Raw genomic sequence first — 26,814 nt, 5'->3', positions numbered from 1 at the left:
GGTCATTGAATTGAGACCATTTTTTCTTTTCTGTGTGTGTGTTTGTGTGTGTGTGTGTGTGTGTGTGTGTGTGTGTTTAGTGCTATCAGTTTCCCATTAACCACTGCTTTTGCTATATCCTACAAGTTTGAAATGTTTTGTTTTAATTTTCATTCAGTTAAAAAAATTATAATTTTCCTTTTGATTTCATTTACAATCAATTAATTATTTAGAAGTTTGTTGTTTGGTTCCTAGAAACCTCAAGGCTTTTCTGTTATCTTTCTAAATTAATTATATTGTGGACAAGGCAGATGCTTTATGTGATTTGAATCCTTTCAAATTTATTGAGATGTATTACTGTTAAGAATATCATTTACATTTAATGTGACAATTTATATGGTTGGGTTTAAGTCTGTTCTCTTGCTAGCTGTTTTTTATTTGTCCCATATAATTTTGTTCCCCTTCCCTCTTTTTCTGCCTTTTGAGTATTTTCTATGACTTAATTTATCCCTTTTGTTGGCTTATTAGATATAACTTGTTTTTTGTTTTTCAGTGATTGCTTTAGATTTTATAGTATATATTTAATTTATCATGGACTGTCTTCAAGTTATATTATGCCAATTCAAATATAATATGAGACTTATAATGGTATGCTTCTGTTTCTTTCCTTTAGCCTTTGTGTTGTTGTATTCATACATTTTACTTATATATATGTTATAAATCCATTATTCTTTTTGTTTTAGAGAGTTAAAAAATAAGAAAACAATTTTTTATATTCAGTTCAAATTTATCATTTTTGGTGGTCTTCATTATTTTGTGCAGCTCTAGATTTATATCTGGTGACATCTTCCTTCTGTTTAAAAGACTTTCTTTAACATTTTTTATAGTGTGGGTCTGCTGGTGATTAATTCATCTCGTATATTTTTAAGTCTTTATTGTTCTCTTCTTTTTGAAAAATGTCTTTGAGTACCATTGTTTCCAACTAGAAGTTTGCTGTCATTCTTATCTTAATATCTGTGTATATATAATATACAATTTTCTCTGTTTTTAAGATTTTTCATGGTAGATTCTCTACCACAGATTTTCTACTATGGATTTCTCTCCATTAGGATTCGGATGTTTGTTTCCTATTTCTTGTGTCTGGGCTGTATTGAGCTTCTTGGATCTGTGGACTTACTGTTTTTACAAAATTTGGAAAAAATTCAGTCATTAATTTTTCAAATATTTTTTCTGATTCATCTCCTCTCTTCTTTGGGATCCCAAATAATATGTAAAGTAGTCCAACTGAAGTTTTGTAACAGTTTGCTGATGCTCTATTCATTTTCCATTTTTTCCCTCTCCTTTCATTTTATATATATTGTTAGATTTTCAAATTCACTAATTGTATCTTCTTTGGTATCTAATACTGGTAAATTTATTCAGTGTATTTTTCATCTCTAGAAATATGATTTAACTCTTTATTTTCCTTGTATCTATTCAATATGCTCAGTCTTTCCTTTAGCTTCTTGAATATAGGGAACACAGGATAACTCTCTTAATGTCTTTGTCTATAAATTATATCATTTTGTGTCATTTCTTAGTCTATTTCTACTAACTGATTTTCCTCCTCATTACAGATTGTAACTTTCTGCTTCTTTGCATTCTTGCAAATTTTGTTTAGATTCTATACATTGTGAATTATCTTTTTGGTTTCTGGAAATCTTGTAATCCTATAGATCATCTTAAGCTTAGTTCTGGGATACAGTTCAGTTACTTGGAAGTAGTATGATTTTATTGAGGGTTGCTTTAAACTTTGTTAAGCAGGACCAGATACACCTTCAGTCTGTGGTTAATTTGCCCTCTGCTGAGGCTATACTCTTCTGAGTCCTCTCCAATTTCCTTTGAATTACAAGGTTTTCCACTCTGGTTGATGAGAACACAAAATTTCCCATCTTTGTGTGAGTTCCTGGAATTGTTCCATCTTCTCATGTTGGGTGGTTCTTTTCCCAGCCTTGACTAATTGCTTCATATGTATGTGCTGGTCAGTACTTGGTTAAAGATTTGAGAACTCTCTGTAGATCTCTGGAGCTTCCTTTTTTTGAAACACACTCCTTCATGGTACTCTGCCCTGTGAACTCTATTTTCTATAGTCTCCCTGAACCCCCAGCCCTATTTCCTCAAGAAGGGTAATCTGTGGGCTCTGACTAGGTTTCCCCTCCAAGTATTCAAGTATTCTGTGGCTTGGATACACTCTCAAGGTAGTAAGCTAGGAGCAGTTATAGGAGTCATTTGATTTGTTTTCTCTCTTTCAGGGATCATTATCCTGTTCTACCTGATGGCCCATGTCTGAAAATTATTGTCTCATGTATTTTGTCTAGTTTTTTAATTTGGTCAGTTGGCAGGATAAATCTGGTTCTTTTTACTTCATTTGGGTAGTCAGAAGACCTGAAATTCATAAGCACCCAGCAATCAGACTGATATTTTCCAAGGCAGAAGGCAGTCGATTTTACTTTTGTACTTGGAACCTTTCAATGTTTTTTATTGGTCTTTTCAGAAATAAAGCTCTGCATGATTTTTGGCCCTTTTGTACCTTTTAAGCCTTAAGTCATAAGTTTTCTTTTACTGATTCTAATCTAGCTTTATTCCTCCTCTTTTCATTTCCCAAACATGCTGCAGACCTTGCATTTGTTATTATTCCATTCCCCAGGGTGTGCTTACTCCTTTCTTCACATGTCTAATCATTCTGTACTTTTAGCTTATTTATCACTTCCTTATTAGGGGCTTTCCTGACCAAACTATCTGAAACATGACCTCCAACATGTTATTCCATCACGTGATTTTGTAGCACTTGTAAAGGCACTATAATTATCTTTATTTGTTTAACTATTTATTTCTTTTATTCATTGTACTTATTAATGGCTAATTATCTTATTTGTTTAATATATTTGTTCACTAGAATATAAGCTGTATTGTCTCCTTACCACATAGTAGGCATACATTAAATTTCTGTTGAATACTCTTTATTTAGATAATAAATTTATCACTACTTTTGTACATAATTTTCATGAATTTTATATTTAGCTATAGGAAAAATTAAATTGTTAAAGAAACTGGATGGATTTATCTTAATAAGACTTAAAAATTTTTAGCATCATGTCTCTCATTTGTACAAGTAACAATTCTTCCCAACATTTGGTCCCCAACTCAAATGCCACCTGCCTGATTTTTCTCAATCAAAAGAATTTCTATGTACTATAGTGAAAATTTACTGTAGGATAGCACTTTTCACTTTCTAATTTTTTCTTGCCTCTTCTAGGCTATTTCCTGTGAGCAATGACTGTGCACTCTACACTTCTGTATTGCCCACATCTTTTGAGTTAGTGATTATCCTGAGTCTGAATGCTTAAGATACCCTTTTAAAATGATGATTTACCTTTTGTAGTATGCTTTCTAACTTACTAAGTGCTTTTAAATTTATTTTCTCATTTAGAGTAATAGAAATTTCTCTGGTGTTAATGGTGTATATTATTGCATACTATAGGTTATGCCTTTTGGTAATAACAGAGTAGCATTTTTCTGCCCCAAATACCAATAAGACCCATATTGAGAAATAATGTAGGATCATGATCTGTGTGCATTCATGGACAAAACATCTCTCTCTCCTTAATACCAAACTGAAATATTTTATCTCTCTGTCCCCAACACATGGCGCACTGCCTAGAACAGAGTAGGTGCACTTGCTCATTAAATATTTAATAAATTAATTATAAATAAAATTGGAACTCAATCAGAGTTTCAGCAGTCTATGTTTTTTCTAAATTTCTTTGGTACCTCCAATCTCTGGAACAAAACCAACCCCAAGTAAATTTGTAGATAGTCAAAGGCAACAAAATTCATAATACCTTGATTTCTAATTACTTTCCATGATAACTTTGATTCTTTAATACAAATTGGACATAACTTAGAATTATGATTTATAATAATTTATAATAATTATGCATTAGAAGGGAATTTGCAAGCTATCTGGTCTAGCATTTTCATCTAATCCATCTTATCTCTTGGCTTTATTACTTACGTATGCAGTTGTAGTTATATTGCTCTTCCTTGGGAACTTCAGAGATAGTTTGAGTTCCTTGTTAGGTTGAGAAATATCTGATTTAATGTTCTCATAACAATTTTATTTGACATTTTAACACTAAGGGTAATTATTTTCTCTGAACAGTCTTCAAGGTGTCTTTCTCTGGTTAAATGGAGTGGCATTTATGTACAGTGTTTGCCTAGGTAATTCTCTAGACGTTATTATGGAAGACAGTATAGATTGGTCATATTTTGTTTTGTTAATAAAACAGTAAATTGAACCACATACTGGTTTTTCATGTTGCAGTACTAAACTAAGTGTAGATTATTTTTATACTCACTAAGATATTAGAAGAGGATATTAAACACATTTCCACCCAAAGCAGTATTATTTATTTAAATTTAAAAAATGTAAACATGGTCCACTTAAATGTTAGCAGCTACTCAATATGTTCTGTAAGATTTAACTTCACGTGTTTCTAAATGAGAGTGCTCTATGCTTTTCTTGCTAAATATGTTTTTATTTATCCTAAAGTCCAGAAAATAGAAATTTCCTTACTAGGAGACCTGCTATAGTTGTAGGTGAATATTGTGGAAGCATGGATGAAAGAAGACAGTCAGATTTCATTACTGAAAAAAATTCATTACAACATATTTGGGGAGAAAATAGAAAAAAGTTTTCTAATGAAGATGTGAACCAGCCAACCCCAAGCCTTCTATCAGATAACTGTGACTCTTTTATTAGTGAAAATATGATCAACTTATTAAACATAGATCAACAGAAGATAAAGAAAACCTTTGACAAGTGTTGTTATGACAGTGCAGTCATTAGTTCTGATAAAAACCATTTCACTGATAGATGCATTAGAAGTATTTTTACAGATCCAGAGTTGACTTCTAGTAATTCTACTTTTAATAAATCAAGTTTTCCAGAAAAGTGTCGACCAAACAAGAATTGTCAGAAAGAGTACAACAATAATGAAAGAAATAATTTTAGTACATCTTTTGAGAAGGATTGTTACCCAGCCAACTCTGATAAAAAAGGTTGGTGTTATAGATGGAAAGTGTAATAATCTATTGGGGCTTTTTATTTGTTTGTTTTCAGCTTTAATGAATATCCGTGTGTGTGTGTGTGTGTGTGTGTGTGTGTGTGTGTGTGTGTGTGTTTGGAGGAACATGAAATTAAAAATAGAATGACATTCTATTATATGACATTGTGGACCAGTGGCATCCCTCTATATGGGTCATGCTAATAAGCTTCAAATTAAAAAATAGAAATCGTCTATGCTAAAGTTTTATTTCAATGCATACTTTTATTTTTAAAGGAAAATTTGAAAGTGATTACCAAGAGAAGACATCCCAGAAAAAAAATCAGAAATATTCAGTGAACCATATGTAAGTTTTTAGGTAAATTTGGGGAATGCAAATTGGGATCTAATATAATGCATGTTTAAGGATTAAACTGATACAAAGTGAGGTAGGCATAATGCTGTCTGAGGGTGGGCAGACTGGCCTCAAAAATCAATTGTCAGACCTTGGTAATATCACCCTAGTTGAGAGTTTGGTCCTCATATTCACCAATGCAAAAATATCTTCTTATCTGAATCATAGTGTTAATTAGATATGAGAAAACTGACTTATGTGTTCAGGAAATTTATTTACCCACCAGAATGTCAATTTATTAATTTACAATAAGAAATAGAAAGGTGACATATATAGGAATGCTTACTGGCATAATTTTCTTACTGAATATTTTCTACCTTTTGACAGCTTGCCATGGGAAGGTTGCTTGGTTAATATAGAATCAGAACAAGGGAGTAATAGAATTCAAATGTTAATGGCATAAACAAGCATATCAACAATGTATGGGACTGACATTATAGGAAATTAAAGAAAACTTGTCGTTTCAGAATATACCTAACTTTCTCAGTAATAATTATGATTTAATCACATCTTTGTAATTGAAAATCATGAATTAGAATAGATTTTTATTTTGGAAGTACTTTCTTATGGAAATATGTAAAATATCTATAATACAAAGAATTATTAGATGCCATTTTTATGGCATTGGCACAACAAATTAATTAAAAAATAGATTCACCACTTATTTAATAAAATCAACAACTTAGGTTCTTTGTTGTCAAACCTCCAAATATTCAGAAACTTATGAATGAAAAACAGGATGTTAAAATTTGAATTTTAAAACATATTTTATGAAAGTGATTTAGAACATGGCTTCCAAACCTGTGTGAAGATCCTCATCACTTGAGGGGTTTTTTTTTCCTAATAAATTTATTTATTATTTATTTTTGGCTGCATTGGGTCTTCATTGCTGCACGTGGGCTTTCTCTAGTTGCGGTGAGCAGGGGCTTCTCTTCGTAGCAGTGCGCAGGCTTCTCACTGTGGTGGCTTCTCTTGTTGCAGAGCATGGGCTCTAGGCATGAGGGCTTCAGTAGTTGTGGCTTGTGGGCTCTAAAGCGCAAGCTTAGTAGTTGTGGCGCATGGGTTTAGCTGCTCTGTGGCATGTGGGATCTTCCCAGACCAGGGATCGAACCCATGTCCCCTGCATTGGCAGGTGGATTCTTAACCACTGCGCCACCAGGGAAGCCCAAGGGGTGATTTTAAAATACAAAATATCAAGTTTGACCTACACAAAATAAATAGGCTCCTTAAGATAGAGCTTATGAATCCTTATCTTTTAAAAAACTTCTCTTATAATTCTGATCTTTAACCAACTTTGGGAATCATAATTTAGAACAATAATTTTCAGAGGGAATAAAACACACTCTAATACTGTCTTATTTAAAACCCTTAGGGGTAATATCCCTTTGGAAGAATTGTGTTCTAAGCAATCATGGGACTTCGGAATTGGTGAGGTAAAGTACATCTTACATTATCTTTCCAATTAAGCAAGTTGTATTATCATGTCTTATTTTAGTATTTAAAATTTACTTTGTTTTAAGGTTAGCTCTTTCTGAAAATTTTCTTTTTAGGGTAACTTTTTTTAATATATTTTTTTACTCTGGGGAAATTATAGCTTAGATTGAGAAATTAACAACATTTCAGAAACTGTAATGTGCCTTATTTTAGTCAAACCAATATAGATGCATTTAACGTTCTTTCTCTAAGTCCTATAAAATTTATTCCAAGATGAAATTTCTTTAGGTTTAATTGCATTACAGGTGAAAATAGTTATATATTTAAGAATACTAAAACATATATAAACACTGGTTACCTAAGTTGTAATTCCTGCTCATAATAAGGGTGTATGATTCAGTCATTCAAAAAACAATACACGTTCTTTTCAAAAGCGCATGGGACATTCTCTAGGATAGGTCACATACTAGGACACGAAACAATAAACAGTTAAGGAACAAGCACAAAGATGTAAAATATAGCATAAAAAACCCACAAAATGTAAGAGAAGGGAGTAAAAAATGTAGATATTTTAAAATGTGTTTGAAATTAAATGACTATCAGTTTAAAACAAGTACAGTAAGTCCCCTACATATGAACCTTCAAGTTGAGAACATTCAAAGATGGAAATATGCATTCACATGTCCAATCACATAAATTAATTCATGTGTCTGGCATACATTGTTACATGTATGCGTCTTCTAAAAGTGGTTGTGCTTTTGTGTACTTTACAGTATGGTATAGAGTATAGTAGTACAGTATCTTTATTTCAAGCCCAGGCTGTCTGGAAGCAAGCATAAAAGCAGTGGTGATGTAGCAGGTACTGCTAAGAGGCACCAATTGATAACAATAGAATTGAAAGCCCAGAGAAAGGATGAAGAGAGAAAAGAGGAAGAAGTAACTGAAGAACCAAAGAGATTCACAATGCAGGAAATTTGGTAAGGGGGTTTTCTTCATTTGAGGAGGCACTGTTAGTTTTTGAGGCACAGGACCCAAACTTAGTACATGAAAGTTGCAGCAGCCGTTCAGAATGCAATCCAGTGCTACTGTGTCATCTATGATGAGAAAAAAAGAGCTACTACCCCCCAGAAATCACTGGGTCTTTTGTTTAAGAGGGTAGATAGAATTGAATCCAGCAAGGAACCAGAACTTTTGTCATCAATGTCAGGCGTGTATAAAATTGCAGCTTGCCCTCCATCTCTCATTGCTGATGATCCTTCAGCTGTACCATCTCCCACCTCCTCTCCCTCCTCCAGTCAGTAATTATTCTTGCCTGTTCACTCGATACCAGCCCCTGTATGCCAGCTGTTTCACTGTACTACTGTACTTTTCAAGGTACTGTACTGTAAGATTAAAAATATTTACTTTTGTGTTTGTTTGCTTTTTATGTATTATTTGTATGAAAAGTTTCATAAACCTATTACAGTACAGTACTATATAGCTGATTGTGTTAGTTGGGTACCCAGGCTAACTTTGTTGAACTTACAAATTGGACTTATGAACGTGCTCTCAGAACAGAACTCATTCGTCTGTAGGGGACTTACTGTAGATATAATTATGGGTCAACATATGTGATCCTCGTGGAAACCACAAGTCAAAAGCCTATAATAGCTACACAAAAAGCAAATAGCAAGGAAACCAAGGAATTACTAAAGAAACTCATGAAACCACAATGGTAGAAACAAAAAGAAAAAATGAACAGAGAATAACTACAGAAACAACTGGAAAACAAGTGATAAAGTGGCCATAAGTACATATCTATCAATAATTACTTTAAATGTCAGTGTTTGATCAAAAGACATGGGGTGGCTGATTGGGTAAAAACCAAGACCCTCAATATGCTGCTTACAGGAGGCTTTAGGGCAAAAGACACATACAGAATAAAAGTGAGGGGATGGAAAATGATATTTCATGCAAATGGAAACAACGAGAAAGTGGGAGTAGCAATACTCATATCAGACAAAAGAGACTTCACAACAAAGGATATGACAAAAGACAAAGAAGGGTATTATATAATGATAAAGGGATCAAACAAGAAGAGGATATTATACTTGTTAACATATTTGTACCCAAAACAGGAGCACCTAAATATATAAATCAAATACTAACACTTAAAGAAAGAAAGGAACAATAATATAATAATAGTAGGGGACTTTAACACCTAACTGACATCAATGGACAGATTATCCATACAGAAAATCAATAAAGGAAGAGTGGTCTTAAGGACACACTAGACCAGTTAAACTTAGTAGATATCTATGGGACAGTACATCCAAAAACAACAGAATACACATTCCTTTCAATTGAACACAGAACATTCTCCAGGATAGATCACATACTAGACCACAAAACAAGCCTCAGCAAATTTAAGAGGATAGAAATTGCATCAAGCATTTTTTTCAGAACACAACTGTATGAAACTAGAAATCAACTACAGAAAGAAAAATGGGAAAAGAACAAACACATGAAGGCTAAATGACATGCTACTGAAAAGCAAATGGATCAACAATGAAATCAAAAAGGAAATCAGAAAGTACCTTGAGACAAATAAAAATGGAAACAAAACTTTTCAAAATACATGGGATATTGCAAAGTCAGTTCTAAGAAGGAAGTTTATAGTGATATAGGACTTCCTCAGGAAACAAGAAAAATCTCAAACAGCCTACCACCTAAAAGAATTAGAAAAAGAAAAACAGAGATCAAAGTCAGCAGAAAGAAGGAAATAATAAAGATCAGAGAGGAAATAGAGATAAAAAACAATGGAGGGCTTCCCTGATGGCGCAGTGGTTGAGAGTCCGCTTGCCGATGCAGGGGACGCGGGTTCGTGCCCCAGTCTGGGAAGATCCCACATGCCGCAGAGCAGCTGGGCCCGTGAGCCATGGCCGCTGAGCCTGCGTGTCTGGAGCCTGTGCTCCGCAACGGGAGAGGCCACAACAGTGAGAGGCCCGCATACCGCAAGAACAAAAACAAAAACAAAAACAATGGAAAAGATCAATTAAACTAAGAGCTATTTTTCTGAAAAGATAAACAAAATTGATAAACATTTAGCTGGGTTCACCAAGAAGAAAAGAGAGAAGACTGAAATAAACAAAATAAGAAATGAAATAGGAGAAATAAAAACTGATACCACAGAGATATAAAGAAATAATAGAATTCTCTGAACAGTTATATGCCAACAAATTGGACAACCTTGAAGAAAGGACAAATTTCTAGAAACATACAGCCTGCCAAGACTGAGTCCAGAAGAAACAACTTTAACAGACCAATCACTAGTAGTGAAATAAAATCTTTAACTTGAAAAACTCCCTACAAATAAAAGTCCAGGGCAAGATGGCTTCACAGAGGAATTTTACCAAACATATGAAGAAGAACTAATACTTATCCTTCTCAAACTATTCCAAAAAATGGAAGAGTAGGTAACACTCCCCAATTCATTCTACAAGGCCACCATTACACTGATGCCAAAACCAGACAAAGACAGTACGAAAAAGAAAATTACAGGCCAAATATATACATATATATATATATATTTTTTTTTTTTTTTTTTTTTTTTTTTGCGGTACGCAGGCCTCTCACTGTTGTGGCCTCTCCCATTGCGGAGCACAGGCTCTGGACGCACAGGCTCAGCGGCCATGGATCATGGGCCTAGCCACTCCTCAGCATGTGGGATCTTCCTGGACCAGGGCACAAACCCGTGTCCCCTGCATCGGCAGGTGGACTCTCAACCACTGTGCCACCAGGGAAGCCCAGGCCAAATATTTTTGATGAATATAGACAGCAGAATCCTCAACACAATATTAGCAAGCCAAATCCAACAATATATAAACAGGATCATACACCATAATCAAGTTGGATTCATTCCAGGGTCAAAAGGATGGTTCAACATTTGCAAATCAACCAGTGTGGTATATCACATTAGCAAAAGGAAAGATAAAAATCACATGATCTCAATATATGCAGAAAAAGCATTTGATAAAATTCAACATCCATTCATGGTAAAAACTCTCATCAAAGTGGGTATAGAGGGAAAATATTTCAACATAATAAAGTCTATTTGTGACAAACCTATGGCCAATGTAATACTCAATGGTGAAAAATTGAAAGCCATCTCACTAAATTCAGGAACAAGTTAAGGATGTTCACTCTTGCTCCTTTGATTTACCATAGTACTGGAAGCCCTAGCCACAGAAATCAGATGAGAAAAATAAATGAAAGTTATCCAAATTGGAAGGAAAGAGGTAAAATGGTCATTAGTTGCAGATGACATGATACTTTATATAGAGAACCCTAAAGTCTCACACAAAAACTACCAGAACTAATAAATGAATGCAGCAAGGTAGCAGGATACAAGAGAAAGTTTTTTAAAATCCCATTTAAAAATCACACCAAAAAGAATAAAATACCTAGGAATAAACTTAAGAAGATGAGAAACCTATACTCTGAAAGCTATAAAACATTGATGAAGGAAATTGAACATGATACAAAGAAATGGAAAGGTATCACATTTGTGGCTTTGAAGAATTAATATTGTTAAAATGGCCATACCACCCAAAGCAATCTATAGATTTCATGTAATCTCTATCAAACACTCATGACATTTTTCACAGGACTAGACCAAATAATCCTAAAATTTATATGGAACCAGAGAAGACCCTGAGTTGCCAAAGCACTCTTGAGAAAAAGAACAAAGCCAGAGGAATTACCCTCTCAGACTTCAGAGAATAAAACAAAACTGAAGTATTCAAAACAGCATGGTACTGGCACAAAAACAGACACATAGATAAATGGAACAGAATAGAGAGCCCAGAAAGAAACCCACAGAACTGTGGTAAATTAATCTATGACAGAAGAGGCAAGAATATACAATGGAGAAATGAAAGTCTCTTCAACAAGTGGTGCTGGCCAAACTAGACAGCTACACGTAAAATAATGAGATTAGAACATTTCCTCACACCATATTCAAAAATAAACTCAAAATGGTTTAAGACCTAAATATAAGACATGAAACAATAAAACTCCTAGAAGAGAACATAGGCAGAATACCCTTTGACATAAATTGTAGCAATATTTTGGGGGGTTTGTCTCCTAAGGCAAAAGAAATAAAATCAACAATAAATAAATGGGACCTAATTAAATTTAAAAGCTTTTCCACAGCAAATAAAACCATAGGCAAAGTGAAAAGCCAACCAGCAGAATGGGAAAAAATATTTAGAAATGATGCAGTCAACAAGGGATTAATATCAAAAAATACATAAACAGCTCATACAGCTCAATATCAAAAAAACCAAATAACCAATCAAAAAATGATCAAAGACCTGAACAGACTTTTTCTTCAAAGAAGACATACAGATGGCCAACAGGCCCATGAAAAGATGCTCAACATCACTAATTATTAGAGAAATGCAAATCAAAACAGCAATGAGATATCAACTCACAACTGTCAGAAGGGCCATCATCAAAAAGTCTACAAATAACAAGTGTTGGAGAGGATGTGGAGAAAAGGGGACACTTGTACACAGTTGGTGAGAATGTAAATTGGTGCAGCCACTATGGAAAACAGTATGGAAGTTCTTTAAAAAACTAAGAATAGAGTTAACATATGATCCAGCAATCCCACTTTAGTATATATATCAGGAGAAAAAGAAAACACTAATTTGCAGTTACATGTGCCCCAAAATTTATAGCAGCACTATTTATACTAGCCAAGACATTGAAGCAACCCTAGTGCCCATCAACAAAGTAATGAATAAAGAAGATGTGGGAGATACACACACAGACACACACACACACACAAAATGGAATATTACCTAGCCATTTGCAGCAACGTTGATGACCCTATGGCCCTAGAAGATATTATGCTTACTGAAATAAGTCAGGCAGAGAAAGAAAAATAGTGTATGATATCATTTATGTGTAGAATCTAAAACATAATACATATGAATGCATATGCAAAACAGAAATAGACTCACAGATATAGCAAACAAACTTGTGGTTACCAGTGGGGATAGGAAAGCAGGGAGGAACAAATTAGGGGTGTGGGGTTAAGAGATACAAATGACTAAGTATAAAATAGATAAGCAACAAGGATGTATTGTATAGCACAGGTAATTAGCACAATTATCTTGTAATAACTTATAATGGAGTATAATCTGCAAAAATACTGAATTACTATGCTGTACACCTAATCTAAATAATATTGTAAATCAACTATATTTCCATTAAAAATTGCTTTCCAAGATTCTGTTAGAGTTCAGTAAGTAATACAGTAAATAAAATCGGAATAAACAAAACTGAATTATGTATTAATTTTCCTTTTGTTTGATAATCAGTGAAAATATTGTTTACCATCAAAAAAGAGAGAATGAGCTGCTAGAGAGATTTGGGAGTACTCAAAGAAAGGTGTCATAGGAAAGAAAAATGGGAGAGATTTTTAAGGAAGGGAATGTGGTCAGTAATATTAGATGCTATCCTGTTACTCCTTTAAATAACTCATATTTCCTAAATAAGAATAATATAGATATATCCTCTTAAAGAACGAATCATGAGCAGGTTAGAATCCTTAAAAAACAATCTCTACATCTATGGCAGCTTGAATGTGTCTAGAGCAAGTCAGAAAAGAAAATAAGCTCACTGGTAGAACCTGAAGGGTATCAGGTGCTATGAGTTCTTTAGGTAGAGCAGGCATCAGCTTTTAATTTGTGATGCCTAGACAGAGCTAAAGGCATAGTGGAACCCTGGCTAAAATCTTAAATTTTACAAGAGAGACCAAGGCAGGAGTCACAATAAGAGAGGAAGAAAAGGATTGGAGCAGTAGAGGAACTGAGCTATACCTGCCTACTGGTTGGGAAACTTTGGGACAGGTAATTCCTACTGAGGCAGAATTAATGAAGAGATAGCAAACAAGCAAACCAAACCCAAAAATCAAACCAAACAAAAACTCCTCTTGGATGGCAGATAGTAGGGTATGGGTAATTAGGGGTGTTCCAAGATCCTTTTGTTGGATGTGGAATGGAATAGGAAAGAAGAACATCTTGGAGGATATAATAATTTTTTTTTTCCAGTTTTCCCAACGAGTTTTATTTGGGCAGACCTGGGGACAGGGAGGGCCTGCGTCTAAAAGAAGGTGTTGGGCCTCTTAGTGGTGAGGTGTGGCTTGTGCTGGCAACAGAGAACCCTGTAGGGCAGTGGGAACTTGATCTTGGAGTCATGGAACTGCTTGACTGCTGGTCGACAGCACTTGCTGGCTACAATCTCTTCTGTTTTTGTGATCTGGATCGAGTGGGCCCAGGCGCGGTGCCAGGTGCCCATGTCTTGGTAGCACTGGGTGACCGCACTGGCTGTGGTCAGGTCCCGGTACTCTCAGTGCTGCGGAAGTCATAACGCAGCCAGAAGCCAAAGTTCTTCACCCGCAGGGGAGATTTCTCCAACACCTGTCTGCAGTAGACAATTTCCCTTGAATACTCTCATCTTCTTCAGCTGAGACACAAAGTACCAGAAACAGGACTTGGCAACATGATTAGGTGCAAAGATGCACATGCAGTAGAGGGGAGACATGCCGCATTTGGAGGTCAGCAGGCAGTGCCCCACCACCTTGTACTCCGGAAGTGTGCCCGAGGCCTTCATGGTGTTCTATACGTGCTTGCTGCCACCCTCGAAAAGGAAACTACTTTATTATTTTTATGGAGGTATAACTGACATATAACAGTTATTTAAAGTGTACAACATAGTGATTTGATATGTGTACCCACTGTGAAAAGATCGCCACAATAAGTCTAGTTAACATGGATCACCACACAATTACAAATTCTTTTTCTTTGGATGAGAAATTTTAAGATATACTCTCTAGAAACTTTCAAATATAAAATACAGTATTATTAACTATAGTCGCCATCCTGTACGTTACATCACCAGGACTTATTTATTTTATAATTGTAAGTTTCTACATTTTTACCACCTTCACTAATTTTGCCCATACCCCACCCCCCGACTCTAGCAACCACTAATCTATTCTATTTATGATTTTTTTTCAGATTACATGTATAAGTGAGGTCATATGGTATTTTTCTTTCTCTGCCTGACATTTCATTTAGCATGGTGCCCTCAAGGTCCATCCATGTTGTTGCAGTTGGCAGGATTTCCTTACTTTTTATGGCTGAATAGTATTCCATTGTGTGTGTATATATAGATATATATATACCACATCTTCTTTATTCATCCATTGATGGACACATAGGTTGTTTCCATGTCTTGGCTATTGTAAATAATGTTTCAGTGGACATGGTGGTGAGGACAATATTTTTGAGTTAGTGTCTTCTTTTCCTCAGAAAAATACCAGAAGTGGAATTGCTGGATCATATGGTAGTTCTATTTTTAACTTTTTCTTCCAGTTTTATTGATATATAATTGACATACAGCATGTATGAGTTTAAGGTGTACATCATAATGATTTGACTTACATGCACCATGAAATTATTAGCACAATAAGTACAGTGAACATCCATCATCTCATACAGATACAAAATTAAAGAAATAAAAAAAAATTCCTTGTGATGAGAACTCAGGATTTACCCTATTTTTAATTTTTTTGAGGAAACCCCATTCTGTTTTTCGGTAACCCCATTCTGTTTTTCGGTAGCAGCTGAACAATTTACATTGCCGCCAATAGTGCACCTGGGTTCCCTTTTCTCCACATCCTTGCCAAGGCTTGTTTTTGCTTATATTTTTGATGCTAGCTATTCTCACAGATGTGGTTTTGATTTGAATTTCCTTGATGATTCATTTTGTTAAGCATCTTTTTCTGTACCTGTTGGCTGCCTGTAGATCTTCTTTGGAAAAATGTCTGTTCAGGTTGTCTGCCCATTTTTTAGTGGGATTGTTGTTTTTTCACTTTGAGTTATATGAGTTATTTATATATTTTGGCTTATCAGATATATGATTTACAAATATTTTCAGATATAGGATATATCAGATATATGATTTACAAGTATTTTCTTCCATTCAGTAGGTTAGCTTTTCAATTTTTTGATGGCTTCCTCTTCTGTGAAAAGCTTTTCAGTTTGATGTAGTCCCACTTGTTTATATTTGCTTTAGTTGCCTTTGCTTTTGGTGTCAAATTCAGAAAATCATTGCCAAGATGGTTGTCAAAGATTTTGCCACTTGTGTATTTTTCTAGTAGTTTTTTGGTTTCAGGTCTTATATTCAAGTCTTTAATCCATTTTGAGTTAACTTTTATGTATGATATAAGATAGTGGTCCATTTTTCATTCTTTTGTGTGTAGCTGTTCAGTTTTCCCAGCACCGTTTATTGAAAGGACTGTCCTTTCTCCATTGTATATTCCTGGCTCCTTTGTCATAAACTGATTGACCAAATATATATGGGTTTATTTCTGGGCTTTCTTTTCTGTTCCATTGGTCTGTGTGTCTGTTTTTATGTCAATATCATACTGTTTTTATGTCAATATCATACTGTTTTGATTACTATATCTTTAATATTGTTTGAGATTATGAAATATGATGCCTCTAGCTCTGTTCTTTTTTCTCAACATTGTCTTCACCATTTGGGTTTTGTTGTGGTTCCTTACCAATTTTATGATTTTTTTTTCTATTTCTGTGAAAAATATCATTGGAATTTTCACAGGGATTGCATTGAATATGCAGGTGACTCTGACTAGAATGGGCATTTTAACAATATTAATTATTCCAATTCATTATCATGGACTATCTTTCCATTTATTTGTGTCTTCAATTTCTTTTATTAATGTCCTATAGTTTTCAGCATACAGGTATTTCACCTCTTTGGTTAAACTTATTTCTAGGTATTTTATTCTTTTTGATACAATTGTAAATAAGATTGTCTCCTTAATTTCTTATTCTGATAGTTCATTATTAGTGTATAGAAATGCAACTTATTTTGTGTATGGTTATGTATCCTTTACTCGAATTTATTTATTGTACAGTTTTTTTGGCAACAGTGGAATCTTTAGCGTTTTCTATATATAATATTGTGTTATAAGCAGGTACAGACAATTTTAATTGTTCCTTTCAGTTTAGAATACTTTTTCTTTCTTTTTCTTGTCCATTGACTCTAGCAAATATTACCAATATTATGTTGAATAAAAGTGGTGAGAGTGGGCATCTTTCTCTTGTTCCTGATCTTGGAGAAAAAGCTTTCAGCTTTTCATCATTGAATGTGATATTAGCTGTAAGCTTGTCATACATGGCCTTCATTATGTTGAGGTACATTCTCTTTATACCCTTTTGTTACAAATTTTTAGACATAGATGGATGTGAATTTTTGCAAGTGCTTTTTCTGCATTCATATCAATGATTGTATGATTTTTACCCTTCATTTTGTTAATATGGTATATCTCATTGACTGATTTGTGTTATGTTGAACCATCCTTATCCTTGGAATAAATCCTACTTGATCATGCTGTATGATTCTTTTAATGTATTGTTGAATTCAGTTTAATATTTTGTTGAGGATTTTTGAATCTATGTTCATCAGGGTTATTGGCCTGTAATTTTCTTTTCTCGTGTTCTTGTCTGGTTTTTGTATCAAGGTAATGCTGGTTTTATAAAAGGAGCTTTGAAGTGTTTCCTCATCTTCTGTTTTTTGGAAGAGTTTGAGAAGGATTTATATTAACTTTCTTTAAATATTTGGTAGAATTCATCAGTGGTCCTAGACTTGTTTGTTGGGAAGTATTTGATTACTGATTTGTTCTTCTTACTAATTATCAGTCTGTTCATATTTTCTATTTCTTCATGGATTAGTCTTGTAGGTTGTAGTTTCTAGGAATTTTCCATAAATTCTAGGTTGTCCACTTTGTTGGTGTTCAGAGTACTGTCTTATGATCACTTGTATTTCTGTGGTATCAGTTGTAGTGTCTCCTCTTTCGTTTATGATTTTATTATTTGAGTCCTCTCTTTTTTTGTTGTTGTGTCTAAATAAGTTTGTTAATTTTGTTTTATCTTTTCAAGAAAGCAGTTCTTAGTTTTATTTATCTTTTCTATTATCTTTTTATTTTCTATTTTATTTATTTCTGCTCTGAAATTTGTTATTTTATTTCATCTACTATGTGTAGGCTCAGTTCATTCTAATTCTAGTTCCTTGAGGTGTAAAGTTATTGTTTATTTGAGATCTTTTGTTTATTGATGTAGGCATTTATCACCATGAATTTCCCTTTTAGAACTGTTTTTGCTACATCCCTTAAGTCTTGTTATGTTGTTATTTCCATTTTCATTTGTCTCAAGATATTTTTTTCTCTTTTGATTTCTTCTTTAACCCATGGTTGTTCAGGAGCATTTTGTTTAATCTCCACATGTTTGAATTTTCCAGTTTTCCTCTTGTAATTGATTTGTAGTTTAATACCATTGTAGTTGGAAAACATGCTTGATATTATTTCAGTCTTTAAAAAGAATTTGAGACTTGTTTGTTTTTTGATATTGAGCTCCATGAGCTGTTTGTATATTTTGGAGATTAATCATTTGTCTGTTGTTTCATTTGCAAATATTTACTCCCATTCTGAGGGTTGTCATTTTGTCTTGTTTATGGTTTCCTTTGCCGTGCAAAAGCTTTTATGTTTAATTAGGTCCCATTTGTTTATTTTTATTTTCATTGCCCTAGGAGGTGGTTCAAAAAAGATCTTGCTGTGATTTATGTCAAAGAGCGTTTTTCCTACGCTTTCCTCTAAGAGTTTTATAGTGTCTGATCTTACATTTAGGTCTTTAATCTGTTTTGAGTTTATTTTTGTGTATGGTGTTAGGGAATGTTCTAATTTCATTCTTTTACATGTAGCTGTCCAGTTTTCCCAACACAACTAACTGAAGAGGCTGTCTTTTCTCCATTGTGTGTTCTTGCCTGCTTTGTCATAAATTAGGTGACTATATGTGCATGGGTTTATCTCTGGTCTTTCTATCCTTTGCCATTGATCTGTATTTCTGTTTTTGTGCTAGTACCATATTGTCTTGATTACTGTAGCTTTGTAATATAGTTTGAAGTCAGGGAGCCAAATTCCTCCAACTTTGTTTTTCTTTCTCAAGATTGCTTTGGATATTCAGGGTCTTTTGTGTTTCCACATGAATTGTAAAATTTTTTGGTCTAATTCTGTGAAGAATGCCAATGATAATTTGATAGGGATTGCATTGAATCTGTAGGTTGCTTTGGGTAGTATAGTCATTTTCACAGTATTGAGTCTTCCAATCCAAGAACATGGTATATTTCTCCATCTGTTTATGTCATCTTTGATTTCTTTCATCAGTGTTTTATAGTTTTCTGAGTGTAGTTTTTATAGTTTTCTAAGCCTTTCACCTCCTGATGTAGGGTTTTATGTTTTTCTTTTTTTAATAAATTGATTGATTGATTTTTGGATGCATTGGGTCTTTGTTGCTGTGCGTGAGCTTTCTCTAGTTGCAGAGAGTGGGGGCTACTCTTCGTTGAGGTGCACAGGCTTCTCATTATGGTGGATTCTCTTGTTGTGGAGCATGGGCTATAGGTATACAGGCTTCAGTAGTTGTGGCACATGGGCTCAGTAGTTGTGGCTCACAGGCTTTGTTGCTCTGCAGCATGTAGGATCTTCCTGGAGCGGGGCTCGAACCTATGTCCCCTGCATTGGCAGGTGGATTCTTAACCACTGTACCACCAGGGAAGTCTCCCTTAGGTAGGTTTATTCCTAGGTATTTGATTCTTTTTGTTGCAATGTTAAGTGGGATTGTTCCCTTAATTTCTCTTTCTGATTTTTCATTGCTAGTGTATAGGAAAGCAAGAGATTTCTGTGCATTTATTTTATATCCTGCAACCTTACCAAATTCATTGATTAGTTCTAGTAGTTTTCCGGTGGCATCTTTAGGATTTTCTATGTATAGTATCTTATCATCTGCAAACAGTGAAAATTTTACTTCTTCTTTTCCAATTTGTATTCCTTTAATTTCTTTTTCTTCTCTGATTGCCGTGGCTAGGACTTCCAAAACTATGTTGAATAAGAATGGTGATATTGGACATCCTTGTCTTGTTCCTGATCTTAGTGGAAACACTTACAGTTGTTTACCATTGAGTATGATGTTTGCTGTGGGTTTGTCATGTATGGCCTGTATTATGTTGAGATAGGTTCTGTCTATGCCCGCTTTTTGGAGAGTTTTTATCATAACTTGGTGCTGAATTTTGTCAAAAGATTTTTATGCATCTATTGAGATGATCATATGTTTTTTTTTAATTTGTTAATATGGTGTATCAAATTTGTTGATTTGCATATATTGAAGAATCCCTGGGATAAATCCCACTTGATGTGGTGTATGATCCTTTTAATATGTTGTTGGATTCTGTTTGCTAGTATTTTGTTCAGGATTTTTGCATCTATGTTCATCAGTCATATTGGTCTATAATATTTTGTGTGTGATATCTTTTTTTTTTTTTTTTTTTTTGCGGTACATGGGCCTCTCACTGTTGTGGCCTCTCCCATTATGGAACACAGGCTCCAGACACGCAGGCTCAGTGGCCATGGCTCACGGGCCTAGCTGCTCTGTGGCATGTGGGATCTTCCCGGACTGGGGCACAAACCTGTGTCCCCTGCATTAGCAGGCAGACTCTCAACCACTGTGCCACCAGGGAAGCCCTGTGATATCTTTTTCTGATTTTGGTATCAGGGTGATGGTGGCTTTGTAGAATGAATTTGGGGGTGTTCTCCCTCTGCAATATTTTGGAAGAGTTTGAGAAAGATAGGTGTTACGTTTTCTCTAAATGTTTGATAGAATTCGCCTGTGAAGCCATCTGGTCCTGGACTTCTGTTTGTTGGAAGATTTTTAATTACAGTTTAAATTTCATTACTTGTGATACTTTCTGTTTATACTTTCTAATTCTTCCATGTTCAGTCTTGGAAAATTATAGCTTTCCAAGAATTTGTCCATTTCTTTGTGACTGTCCATTTTATTGGCATATAGTTGTTTGTAGTAGTCTCTTATAATCCTTTGTAGTTTTGTGGTGTTGGTTGTGATTTCTCTTTTTCATTTCTAATTTTATTGATTTGCGACCTCTCCCTTTTTCTCTTGATGAGTCTGGCCAAGGGTTCAATTTTGTTTATCTTCTCAAAGAACCAGCTTTAGTTTTATTGATCTTTGCTGATGTTTTCTTCGTTTCTATTTCATTTATTTCTGCTCTGATCTTTATGATTTCTTTCCTTATACTGTCTTGGGTTTTTTTTGTTCTTCTTTCTCTAGTTGCTTTAGGTGTAGGGTAGATTGTTTATTTGAGATTTTTCTTGTTTCTTGAGGTGAAATTGAATTGCTATAAACTTCCCTCTCAGAACTTCTTTTGCTGCATTTCAGAGGTTTTAGGGGGTATGTATTTTCATTTGTTTCTGTGTATTTTTAAATTTCTTCTTTGATTTTTCAGTGATATCTTGGTTATTTCATACTGCACTGTTTAGCCTCCATGTATTTGTGTTTTTTATAGTCTTTTTCCTGTAATTGATTTCCAGTCTCATAGCATTGTGGTCAGAAAAGATGCTTGATACAATTTCAATTTTCTTAAATTTTCTGAGGCTTGATTTGTGACCCAAGATGTGATCTATTCTGGAGAATGTTCCGTTTTCACTTGGGAAGAAAGTGTATTCTACCACTTTTGGGTGGAATGTTCTATAAATAATAATTAAACCTATCTGGTTTATTGTGTCATTTAAACCTGTGTTTCCGTATTTATTTTCTCTTTGGATGATCTGTCTATTGGTGTAAGTGGGGTGTTAAAGTCCCCTACTATTATTGTATTACTGTCGATTTCCCCTTTCATGGTCGTTAGTGTTTGCCTTCTGTATTGTGGTGCTCCTTTGTTGGGTACATAAACATTTATAATTGTTATATCTTTTTCTTGGATTGATCTCTTGATCATTAGGTAATGTCCTTCCTTATCTCTTGTAACATTCTTTATTTTAAAGTCTATTTTATCTGATATGAGTATTGCTACTCCAGTTTTCTTTTGATTTCCATTTGCATGGAATATCTATTTCCATCCCTTCATTTTCAGTCAGTATGTGTCCCTCGTTCTGAAGTGCAGACAGTATGGGTCTTGTTTTTGTATCCATTCAGCCAGTCTGTATCTTTTGGTTGGGACATTTAATCCATTTACATTCAAGGTTATTATCGATATGTATGTTCCTATTACCATTTTCTTAATTGTTTTGGGTTTGTTTTTGTGGGTCTTTTTCTTCTCTTGTGTTTCCCACCTAGAGAAGTTTCTTTAACATTTGTTGTTAAATGGTTTGGTGGTGCTGAATTCTATTAGCTTTTTCTTGTCCTAAAAGCTTTTGACTTCTCCATTGAATCTGAATGAGATCCTTGCTGGGTAGATTAATATTGGTTGTAGGTTATTCTTTTTCATCACTTTAAGTATATCCTGCCACTCCCTCTGGGCTGCAGAGTTTCTGCTAAAAAATCAGCTGATAACCTTATGGGGACTCCTTTGTATGTTATTTTTTGTCTTTCCTTTGCTGCTTTTAATATTTTTTTCCTTGAATTTAATTTTTGTTAGATTGATTAATATGTGTCTTAGTGTGTTTGCCCTAGGGTGTATCCTTTATGGAACTCTCTGTGCTTCCTGGACTTGGGTGACTATTTCCTTTCCCATATTAGGGAAGTTTTCCACCATAAGCTCTTCAAATATTTTCTCAGACCCTTTGTTTTTCTCTTCTTCTTCTTGGACCCCTATAATTCAAATGTTGGTGTGTTTAGTGTTGCCCCAGAGGTCTCTGAGATTGTCTTCAATTCTTTTCATTCTTTTTTCGTTATTCTGCTCCTTGGCAGTTATTTCCACCATTTTGTCTTCCAGCTCACTTATTTCTTCTTCTGCCTTGGTTATTCATTTCTTCCAGTGTATTTTTCATTTCAATTATTGTGTTTGCTCATCTCTTTTTGTTTGTTTTTCTAGATTTTTGTTAAACATTTTTTGTGTTTTCTCAATCCATGCCTCCATTCTATTTCTGAGATTCTGGATCATCTTTACTATCATTACTTTGAATTATTTTTCAGGTAGATTCCCTATTTTCTCTTCATTTATTGGTCCTGTAAGTTTTTACCTTGCTCCTTCATCTGTGACATATTTTTTTGCCATCTCAGTTTTTTTTTCTTTATGGGTGGGATTGTGTTCCTATCTTAGTGGTTGTTTGGCCTGAGGCTTCCAACAGTGGAGTGTGTAGGCTGTTGAGTAGAGCTAAGTCTTGGTGCAGAGATGAGGACCTCTGGAAGACCTCACTCCAATGAATATTCCCTGGGGTCTGAGGTTCTCTGTTAGTCCAGTGGTTTGGACTCAGAGCTCCCATCACAGGAGCTTCAGCCCAACCCCTGACTAGTGAACCAAGATCCTTTTAGAGGAATGATATGCATCCAAATTTTAAGCCTCTCTGTCCAGAAGTTCCTTAACTTCAGTCAAGTTCTTTAATCTGGAGAACCACTTGCCAGGCGCTTCCCAGACCCCCTCTCTGTGACCACCAAACTTCTTTTTCCTCCAGACCCTTTAAACTGCCTCTAGGTATTTTTCTGATTTCCTCTTTCCATTGGTTGTTTAGTAGGATATTGTTTAGCCTCTATGTGTTTGTGTTTTTTTACAGTTTTTTTCTTTTAGTTGATTTCTAATCTCATAGTGCTGTGGTCAGAAAAGATGCTTGATATGATTTCAATTTTCTTAAATTTCCCGAGACTCACTTTGTGGCCCAGTGATCAGTTCTGGAGAATGTTTCATGTGCACTTGAGAGGAATGTGTATTCTTCTGCTTTTGGATGGGATGCTCTGTAAATATCACTTAAGTCCACCTGGTCTAATGTGTCATTTAAGGCCTGTGTTTCCTTATTGATTTTCTGTCTGAATGATCTGTCCACTGATGAAATTGGGGTGTTAAAGTCTCCCACTAATATTGTGTTCCTGTTGATTTCTCCCTTTATGGCTGTTAATATTTGTTTTATATATTGAGGTGCTTTTATTTGGGTGCATATATATTTATAATTGTTATATCTTCTTCTTGGATTGTTCCCTTGATCATTATGTAATGTCTTTCTTTGTCTCTTGTAAAGTCTTTATTTTAAAGTGTATTTTGTCTGATATGAGTATTGTGACTCCAGCTTTCTTTCGATTTTCATTTGCATGGAACACTTTTTCCATCCCCTAATTTTCAGTCTGTATGTGTCCCTAGATCTGAAGTGGGTCTCTTGTAGACAGAAGATATATGGGTCTTGTTTTCGTATCCGTTCAGCCAGTCTCTGTCTTTTGGATGGAGCAATTAATCTGTTTACATTTAAAGTAATTATTGATATATATGTATTTATTGCCATTTTGTTAATTGTTTTGTGTTTGTTTTTATTGGTCTTTTTTCTTCCCTTCCTCTTTCATTCTCTTCTCTTGTGATTTGATGACTAACTTTAGTGTTGTGTTTGCATTGCTTATTCTGCTTTATGTGTGTATCTATTGTAGATTTTCAGTTTGCAGTTACCATGGGGTTTTGATATAGCAGTCTATATATAAGCAAGATTGTTTTAAGTTCCTTGTCTTTTCATTTCAAATGCCTTTCCAATATCCTGCATTTGTGCTCTCCTCTTCTCACAATTGCTGGTTTTGATACCATATTTTGTACGGATGATTTCCTACATTTACTGTTTGTTTGCCTTTACCAGTGAGCTTTTCCATTAGTAATTTTCCCATTTTTAGTTGTGGCTTTTTCTTTTCTGCTTAGAGAAGTTCCTTTAGCATTTGTTGCAAAGCTCATCTGGTGGTGCTGAATTCTCTTAGCTTTTGCTTCTCTGTAAAGCTTTTGATTTCTCCATTGAATCTCAATTAAAGCCTTGCTCAGTAGAGTATTCTTGGTTGTAGGTTTTTCCCTTTCATCACTTTAATATATTGTGCCACTCCCTTCTCGCCTGCAGAATTTCTGCTGAGAAATCAGCTGTTAACCTTATGGGAGTTCCCTTCTATGTGTTGCTTTTCCCTTGTTGCCTTTAGTATTTTTTCTTTATCTTTAATTTTTGTCAATTTGATTACTGTGTGTCTCGGCGTGTTTCTCCTTGGGTTTATCCTGCCCAGGACTCTCTGTGCTTCCTGGACTTGGGTGGCTATTTCCTTTCCCATGTTATAGAAGTTTTCGACTATAATCTCTTCAAATATTTTCTTGGGTCCTTTCTCTCTCTCTTCTCCTTCTGGGACCCCTGTAATGCAAATGTTGGTGCATTTAATGTTGTCCCAGAGATCTCTTTGGCAGTCTTCATTTCTTCTCATTTTTTATTCTGTTCTGCAGCAGTGATTTCCACCATTCTGTCTTCCAAGTCACTTATACATTCTTCTGCCTCAGTTATTCTGCTACTGATTCCTTCTAGTCCATTTTTCACTTCAGTTATTGTATTGTTCATCTCTGTTTGTTTGTTCTTAATTCTTCCAAGTCTTTGTTAAACATTTCTTGAACCTTCTCAATCCTTGCCTCCATTCTTTTTCCAGCATCTTGGATCATCTTCACTATCAGTATTCTGAATTCTTTTTCCAGCAGATTGCCTATCTCCACTTCTCTTAGTTGTTCTTCTGGGGTTTTATCTTGTTCCTTCATCTGGGAGGTATTCCTCTGCCTTCTCATTTTGTCTAACTTTCTGTGATTGTGGTTTCTGTTCCACAGGCTGCAGGATTGTAGTTCTTGCTTCTGTCTGTCCTCTGGTGGTTAAGGGTGTGTAAGAGGTTGTGCAGGTTTCCTGATAAAGGGACTCCACTGGTGAGTGGAGCTTGGTCTTGCCCATCTGGTGGGCAGGGCCATGCTCAAGAAAACTTTAAGCAGCCTGTCTGCTGATGGGTGGGGCTGTGTTCCTGCCCTGTTTGTTGTTTGGCCTGGGGCACCCAAAACTTTTGGGTGGGGCTAATGGCAGCCTCTGGGAGGGCTTACACTAAATGAATACTCCCTAGAACTGCCACTGCCAGTGTCTTTGTCCCCACAGTGAGCCACAGCCACTCCCCACCTCTGCAGGATACCCTCCAATATTAGCAGGTAGGTCTGGCTGTGTCTTTTATGAGGTCACTGCTTTTTTTCCCCTGGGTTCTGTTCCACACAGAACCTTCTGTTCCCCCTTCAAGAGTGGAGTCTCTGTTTCCTCCAGTCCCATGTTTTCTGTGATCAAACCCCATAGGCTTTCAAAGCCAGATTCCCTGGGGGCTCCTCCTCCCATTGCTGGACCCCCAGGCTGGAAAGATGGACATGGAGCTCAGGACTTTCACTCCTGCAAGAGGGCCTCTGTGGCACAATTGCTCTCCAGTCCATGGGTCACCCACCTGGCTGGTATGGTGTTTGATCTTATCGTGATTGTGCCCCTCCTAACATCTCATTGTGGCTTCTTCTTTGTCTTAGGTTGTAGGGTATCTTTTTTGGTAGGTTCTAGCATTTTTCTGTCCATGGTTGTTCAGCAATTAGTTGTGATTTTGGTGTTTCCGTAAGAAAGGATGAGTCCACATTCTTCTACTTCACCATCTTGAGCCCAAGATAAAAGCTCTACATTTTTATTTCCCTCCCCCATTTTGTTTTTGATGTCACATCTTACTTCTTCTTATCTTGTTTATCTATCAACAAGTTACTGTAGTTGTTATTTTTACTACTTTTATCCTTTAACTTTCATACTAGTTTTATAAGTGATTAACCACCCTTACAACATTAGATTATTCTAAATTTTACATATTTAACTTTACCAGTGAGATTTATACCTTCACATATTTTCCTGTTGCTAATTACTGTTATTTTGTTTTGTCTTAAAGAAGTTATTTTAACATTTCTTTTAAGGCCAGTCTAGTGGTGAAAAACTCCTTTAGTTTTTGCCTTTCTGGAAAACTCTTTATCTCTTCTTCTAATCTAAAGAACAAATTT

General features: G+C 35.1%; 1 protein-coding gene and 1 pseudogene across 1 annotated transcript in view; one reads left to right on the top strand and one right to left on the bottom strand.

The window, feature by feature from the left end:
- REDIC1 (regulator of DNA class I crossover intermediates 1) overlaps positions 1-26,814 on the top strand; it is a 71,407-nt gene that overhangs the window by 26,890 nt on the left and 17,703 nt on the right. The window contains 3 exon segments of the mRNA XM_065888107.1: positions 4,571-5,079; positions 5,361-5,430; positions 6,851-6,911. Coding sequence (XP_065744179.1) covers positions 4,571-5,079; positions 5,361-5,430; positions 6,851-6,911 — 640 coding nt within the window.
- LOC136131170 (large ribosomal subunit protein eL20 pseudogene) lies at positions 14,065-14,574 on the bottom strand (annotated as a pseudogene).

The sequence above is a fragment of the Phocoena phocoena genome, chromosome 11 (genome assembly GCF_963924675.1).
Source record: "Phocoena phocoena chromosome 11, mPhoPho1.1, whole genome shotgun sequence".
NCBI classification, from domain to species: Eukaryota; Metazoa; Chordata; class Mammalia; order Artiodactyla; family Phocoenidae; genus Phocoena; species Phocoena phocoena.
The sequence above is the reverse complement of the archived record's forward strand: the minus strand, read 5'-3'. Positions and strand labels throughout refer to the sequence as shown.